Source organism: Tupaia chinensis, unplaced genomic scaffold, assembly GCF_000334495.1.
Source record: "Tupaia chinensis unplaced genomic scaffold, TupChi_1.0 Scaffold000316_1, whole genome shotgun sequence".
Lineage (NCBI taxonomy): Eukaryota > Metazoa > Chordata > Mammalia > Scandentia > Tupaiidae > Tupaia > Tupaia belangeri.
Window position 1 is genome coordinate 2688014 of NW_006159809.1, and position 7695 is coordinate 2695708.

Below are 7695 nucleotides of genomic sequence, written 5' to 3' on the forward strand. Positions count from 1 at the left end.
GTGGCTAGAGGTATAACATATGGTCAGGATAAAGGGATATCACAAATCCTGGCAAATAGTCATTCAGTAAGTGATAGCTCCCTTTGTCTTTCTGTCTGTCTGTCTATCTATGTACCTGTCTCTCATTTATCTATCTATATCTTTCAACTATCCTCATCTATTTCTCCCTTCTTAACTTCCTTTTTTAATCCCTCCCTCCCTTCCCTGTGTGTGTTGGTCTCTTTGTGTATGTGTGGACATTGTGTGTACATCTTTATATATTTTTTAAACATTCCAATATTGGGAAAATGGTCCATGAAGAAATTCTACTTGTGAAGGGGTTGGGAAGTAAAGGAAGTAGCCTGAGCTTTTTTGCTGTGTCTGCTCAGCTTTTATAAGTCTTCTCTTGGCTTTTATTTCATCAGCATATGTGGCCGATGGGATCACGCTGGGAAAATTCCTATGTGAAAGTCTTTACAGAGATGATAGGCAAGTCTCTAAAACATGGAGACAGGCTTATGGAGCTCCAGACTTTCACTCCAGGAGACAGAGGGCTGTGTTTGGTGTGTCTGTGGCTATCTGAGCTCTTTAGAGTTCTAAAAGGCAGGCCATTCCAAATTTACAAGTGGTCTTCAAAAAGTTTATGGAAAATATGTGCTGTGAAAACACTGCCTGGATTTCAAAAATGTTTGCACTTTAATTCCATTTTTCATGAACATCTTGAAGCCTCCCCTGGCATTTCTAACCTCCAGGTACGGATTAGCTCAATCATTCTCTTTATGCTAAGCTTTTATCCTAATGGCAGAGAAGATGGCCGAGTGGATGAGTTAGGCAGTGAAGTGAGTGTAACTGACCACGAGTTGATAGTTGGTATTCTCTTTCTCCTATTCCAAGACCCAGGCAGATTCTCTTTTTGCTGAGGAATTCCTAGAATGGAAGGCACAGGTGGCAGATGCAGTATTGCTGTTTTCTTCAGAGTCGTAGCTTGCCTGAGCAGGCTCTCTTTAAGGCTTCATAAAGGGAGAACAGAAGGACAAGAGTTTGGTCTTGAGCTCATCCACAGAAAACAAACACGAATGCCAGCCACAGTAACTCCACAAGCTGGCTCACACTCACTACTACGAAGTCCCTGGTCATGTCCACAAGGGCAGAGCCAGCTTCCCCTTGGTGTGTCTTTTTCGAGGGCATTACATCAGAAGGGGGGACTGGGACCAGCAGATGGCATAATGGTTATGTCTCTGGACTCCCACATGGCTAACCATGCTTCAAATCCCGTACTCAGTGGCATGAAACACACACTGGGCACATGTATGAGTGTGCTCAAAATCCCAAGGAGAATGGAGGAGAAAGGATTGCAGTGTGGCCATTCCCTCTGGGAGGAGGGTGTGATTTCTCACTCTCTGTCTCTCCGGTGAGCACCCTATAGCAAAAACCTCTCTTAAAAAAAAAGGGGGGGGAGGCTAACCCCCTTGTTGACTCATTTCATTCTAACTTATAAAAGTCAAACTTTATTACAACTGGCTCAATTTCTTTATCTTAATTAAGGAGGCAGAACCTAACCAATGCCAGAAATCAAAATCTTCTTCTTGCAGAACATACAGAGCAGGACAAACTTTTCTCTAGTTTATATGCTCATGGCCATACCTCTTAGACAAAAGCACACACAGGATCATTTCAAATTCTTTTCTTAACGAAGAATTTTCACAATTATCTTGTGCAGAGTTTTTCTACATTAGTAATGAGGTGATCCTTCATAGAATTCTAAGAAAATGCCTTTGTAACATGTCCTTACATTACAAGGGAAGAATTAAACACTCATGAAGTTTAAGGCACATCTCTTTGGGCAGTATGTCAGTGTAAGAGAGAAAGGTTTGGGGCCAGCAGGTGGCATAGTGGTTATGGTGCAGGACTTCCACATGGCCAACTGCCATTCAAGTTAGAGTCCCGGACCCAGCAGCTGGAAATTCACATCAGGCATGTATGTGTGCATACCCAAAATCCCCAGAGGAGAATGGAGTAGATTGTGAGGTGGCCATCCCTTCTGGGCGGTGATTTTTCACTTTTTCTCTCTTGGTGTCTCTGCCAGCACACATGCCCTATTGAAAAAAAAAAAAAATCTCTCTTAAAAAAAAAGAAAGAAAGAGAAGAGAAAGACTGCTTTATTGAAGGTTAATTATCTATTGGGGGAAAAAATCACTAAGAGGCCCACATTCTGGTATCCCAGTAGAGGAGTCAGGAGCAAACATGAAGTGGATATGATGGTGGATCAGGTGTGGACAATGAAGCCTTTCAGCTTACCTGGAGTAGAGGTTCTGTGAAGGAGTTTGAAGGATATGATCATGACTGGGGAGGGAGACTGAAACCAGAGTTTTGAAAGCTTTAAGAGTTTTTTTTTTTTTTTTTTTAATAATGAGGTGCAGAATAGGAGTCACATTTTAAAATGTTGCATTGACATCCATGTGCAAAATGCATTAGCGGTGGAAGGAATTGGAAGCTGATTATCAAGCTAGGAAGCAGCAGTGATACTGTGGATGTGGAGAAATGGAAGTAAGAATGAAGGGGATGGAAGACACATAACAATGGCTGAGATGAATTATTTCAAAGGGGCAGAAGCCAAATAGTGAGTCTAAGGTCATCGTGAGCTTTGGCATAGATGACTGGTAGACTGAGGGGAGCCTCAGGCAGAAAGCAAACAATTGAAAAGAGAGAAAGAAAGAGAGAAACTTGATGATTTAAAGTAAAAGAAGTCCAGTACGAGATCTGTTGTGTATGAAGTTGGAAAGTACAAGAGAGTTTTTGAACATAAAAAGGAGAAAGCGCATCCTTTAAAGGATGCACTTAAAGAGATGGATAAGCTTTTCCACCCATTAGTTTATGTACTCATGGATATCACTTATAAGAATGAGACTTGATTCAGTGAAAATTCTATTCCCAGTTTTCATTTTATGATCATGTATTTTGAGAAACTACATAATTATATACATGGAAACAAAGAGTTGTGTTACTGTAATGTCACTCAAGTCTTTGATTCAAATTTGTATCCTATGCCAAGTTTCAAAGTGATCAGTCACCAAAAAATATTTTTAATTTATCAGCAACAACCTGACTGGGCATTCTTCTGTTTTGTTAAAAACCAAGAATTGGAGGAGTCAGCAGGTGGCGTGGTGGTTAAGGCACTAGACTCCTACATGGCTGACCAAAGTCGAGGCTCTGACCTGGCAGCCTGAAAATCACACCAGGCATGTGTGCATACATGCCCCAAAGCCTAGAGAATGGGGGAAAGGACTGTGGCATGGCTATCCCCCTAGGGGATAACAGGGGATAATTTCTCACTTTCCCTCTCTCTGTCTCTCTCCAGCAAGTGCATGTGCCCAGTGGCAAAACCCTAACCACAACAACAAATTGGAAACTCATTTGAAGACAAATGGTTGTCGGGGAATTAGAGGCTTTGGGTCCTGACATTGACATCAGTGTTTTGTATTGTTAATTTCCTTGGTGGCCATTTTTGCATGCAGCGGTGGGACACTATAGTAAGACAGGGATGTGGAGGGTGAACGACAGGGGACAATCTGCCTTTTGCAAAATGAGGGAGGAGCCACAGGAAGGGGTATGGAACAAGCGAGCACATCCCTCCTCCACAGGCGCCTTCTCAGGTAGATCTGGAATAGAAAAGAACAAAGAAAATGACTGTTGACAGTCTGGAGATTGATTCTCTTAAAGCCATCTGTGCTGGTTCATGCCTTGGGCACGTGCTCCCACTGTGAAGACTGCTTATCTAGACTAAAGTACACTGCGGTGAGGTAAAATTTAGACCCTTTCAGACTCACAGGGACTTAGGTAGGGTCAGTGGCCTTTTGGGACAGTGGGCCTGTAAACAGAAACAGGACTCTGGGCTCTCTGGCCAGCCATCGCCCCAAGTAGAATGACCTTATTCCTGCTTGATACAGCTGGTGGCAGAAAATCAATTCTGTTAGCAATCGGGAGCCTATTTCTGGGCAGAGTCAAGCCTGTCTGAGAGCAAAAGAGCCTGCTAGGGAACTCAGGGCAGAGTAGACAGAACCAAGACATGGCCCTCGGGAGAGGTTTCATCTTGATTAATAGCGGAACCCATTTTTCCAGCAAATGGATTTCATTTTGCTTTATCCCAGTGGTTCTCAATTGTGAATTATTGCTGGGTAGAGACCACTGTGGACTGAACCTTTCGTGCCTTTTCCATTCTCCATTTCCGGTGCCCACTGAGATTTTCCTAATTCTATTCTCCTTGAGCCTCCCCCAGTGGTGCCTCACACACATACCCGTTATTTCACTCAGTCTCTCTTGATTCCAGTTGTTTTGCGGCATACCTGTTTCCTATCAGACTCGGAGATGCAGTGAAGGTGTGATTGGCCCAGGGTAATTTGGCTTATAAATGAGAGTCCTTATGTTCTTCCATGCACCAGAAAGGAAGTGCTGCTCACCCCCTTTCTGGCTCTCATTCCATTGAGCAGAGCTTACAAGGGACACCACTGGGTCAACAGAATGAAAGGCTTTTTTAACCAAGGAAAGGGCTCAAATTCTTCCTCCTCTTTCAGTGAACCTTCTGGGACCTTTCTTAAGTCCTTTTGATGATTTCCAGTATGTGATGGATTGCATAAGTTATCTTTTGCTGCATACGTAATTACCCTGAAAGTTAGTGGCTTAAAACAATACGTATTTCTTTCCACTTCCTGAGGGTTGTAAATCTGGGTATGGCTTAGCTGAGGTTTGGAGATCAAGGTCTGTCACAAGTCTGCTGAAAGGCGGGGGCTGTGGTCACCTCAAGGCTCCACGAGGGATGGTTCACTCCAGGCTCACTCAAATAGCTGTTGGCACCATCATTTCCTTGGAGGCTGTTGGCCAGAGGCTGCCCTTAGCTTCTGGCCACATAGACCTCTGAATAAAGCAGCTCACATAGGGCAGCTGGCTTCATCAGAACAGGCAAGTAAGAAAAGCCAGAGAGAGAGAGGGACTGTGAACACTATGAAGTCAGTTTTATGTGACCTAATCTTGGTATCACCCATCACTTTCTCATGTTCGATAAGTCAGTCACTAAGTCCAGCTCTCTTGGGGAAGGGATTATGCAAGATTATGAATACCAGGAGGTAGAGGTCATCTCAGAAGCTACCCACCACTGTGATTAAAAGGTAATTCAGGGGACCAGCAGATGGCGTAGTGGTTACATCACTGGACTCCCATGTAGTTGACCACAGTTCAAGTCCCGAACCCAGCAGCTTAAGACTCACTGGGCATGTGTGCATGCCCAAGGTCCTGAGAAGAGAGTGGAGGAGAAGGGATTGTGGTGTGCCAGCCCCCGTGGGAGGTGATTTCTTCCTTTCTGTCTCTCTCTGTCTCTCTGGACAATGCACATGCCCAATAGCAAAAATCTCTCTCTTAAAAAAGAAAAAAAAAAAAAGGTAATTCAGGGGGTTGCCTGAGCAAACTCACAAGCAGAGATGTCTTGGTATAAGTGAAAAGAAACTTTAGACAGTTACATCTTTATTAATTAAAAAAAATTTTTTTTTGAAAGGTTTTTGCTATAGGGCACATGCACTTGCCAGAAAGACAGAGACAGAAAGTGAGAAATCACTCCCTAGGGGAGATGGCCACACAGCAGTCCCCTCTCCTCCATTCTTCTCTTGGGATCTTGGGCATGCACACACACACGTGCCCAGCATGAGTTTAAGCCACCGGGTCCAGGATGCAAACCAGGGTCGACTACAGGGAGTCCACCTACACAGCCATTACACCATCTGCTGGTCCCAACAGTTACATCTTTTAAACAAATGACAGCTAAACACAGTTGCTTGCAAACAGTAGGTGCTAAATATTTATAGTTTCTTTTATAGCTTTTTGTTGGAAATCATTTCAAAGTTAAAATTTAAAAATTAAAATAATCCCATATACCCTTTGCAAATCCACTCTTGGTCAATGATTGTATGTTGAATACACTATGACATTTGTCACATGGAAGGCAATATTTGTAACCATCAAAGCTTTGGGGCCTGGTAACAGGAATGAGCTGGAGTCCCCTTTTGTCTCTGCGTACAGATTTTACAGCTCTCAAATGCTTTCTTCTTCCCGGTCTCCTTCCAGAAAATCCTGAGCGGGCAGCACTGTACTTTGTCTCTGGCGTGTGCATTGGACTGGTCCTGACGCTGGCTGCTTTGGTTATGAGGATCTCTTGCCACGCAGATTGCCGGAGGCGTCCCCGGAAGAAGTTCCTGCAGGACCGAGAGAGCAGCTGCGACAGCAGCGACAGCGAGGACGGCAGCTCTGACACTGCGTCTGACCTCTCTGTGCGGAGACACCGCCGCTTCGAAAGGACTTTGAACAAGAACGTGTTCACCTCTGCAGAGGAGCTGGAGCGCGCCCAGCGGCTGGAGGAACGCGAACGCATCATCCGGGAGATCTGGATGAACGGCCAGCCCGAGGTGCCCGGGACCAGGAGCCTGAATCGCTATTACTAGAGCAGCGCAAGGGCCCCGGGAACTACTGGGAGGGTGGAAATCTGCAGGGACTATGGGCACAAGGAGCCTGTGGCTCTGCTAACATTGTGGTGGCAGGAAAATCGAACCGCGCATTTCCTTGCCAAGTGGACCGACTTCTCCTTTACGACCTAGTCGCTGGAGAAGTGGAAAAACCAAGTGGGTTCACCAACCTTCCCAGGTCTTGGAATGGTGCTGAAAAACCCTCTCCAACTACGTGGATGGAGATTGAGAAACGGGACCATGGTTTCTCTTGATTCTGAGGATCTCAGAAGTTTCTGCAGACTTCATTGCTCTGTGTTACTCCTTTGCAAAAGGAGATGATCGTAGCAAGGAGGCTGGGACTAGCAGGCTGAGTTTAACCCAGTGTAGGCAATTTTCTAAATGACTCCATGCTATGGAGGTGATTCTGATCCAGAGAGCATGATCCATGCTTATTATTTAAGGCTGATTTTTAAAAATCTTGGTGTTGCAATGGCAACCTGGTCCATTTTAACTGGCACCTCAGGGATTAAAATCCTCTCTCTTAGTACATTTCCCACCTCATTCACGAAAGTGAGTAGAACTATTGTATTATGAAAGATGTGTCAGTGAACTAAAAGATGTCAGTAACCTCACAGGATGAAGGGTTCTATTTTTAAAAGTTTATAAAATATATATTGACATGCATCTTTGAAAATGCTGCCTAAGAATAAAAGTTGTGTGCTTTCCTCCCTCTGGAGAGAACGTCTTCTTGCGATTTCAGATAATCATGATTTTGAACACTTTGTTTTAAAAAAGAAAACAAGTTTGGATTTCCAAGGAAAGCATGAAAACGGGAGGTGAAGATTGAAGCCCAAATTAAGATGGGATAACAAAATAAACATTACGTAACATCTTTTTTCGTGTTGTGTTTTCGTCTGTAGTTACTCTTATCTTAAATGACAATTTTTTTTTTTATCTAGATGCATGATGGGCTTTTGCTAACCCCCTCAAGGATTAGGATGGAGAAGTAGCCTCTGTGTGGTTATTGGCTTTTCGTTTTCTATAGGTTTTATGTTATGCTTGCAGCCTGGGTGACTAGAGGAATAGAAGACTGACCCAAGGCTAGAGATAAGATGGCGGCCCACATGGAAGGAGAAAGTTGGTGGGGAAAGAAGAGAGGCAAGGCTGTGCCACATTTAGAAGAGGGTTGTAGAGGAAGAAGCACATCCTCTAGACCGATAAACAGGAA

The 7695-nt window shown here is 44.1% G+C and overlaps 1 protein-coding gene across 3 annotated transcripts in view; it reads left to right on the plus strand.

Annotated features, from left to right (window-relative positions):
* Positions 1-7362, plus strand: part of EVA1A (eva-1 homolog A, regulator of programmed cell death) — a 58634-nt gene extending 51272 nt beyond the window's left edge. For 2 of the 3 annotated variants that reach the window (XM_006151190.3, XM_006151189.3), the window contains one exon: positions 6091-7362. In XM_006151190.3, coding sequence (XP_006151252.1) covers positions 6091-6464 — 374 coding nt within the window. In that variant the 3' untranslated portion in view covers positions 6465-7362. The remainder of the gene's footprint in view (positions 1-6090) is intronic. The other variant, XM_006151195.3, reaches the window with a different exon arrangement.
* Positions 7363-7695: the final 333 nt, after the last annotated feature.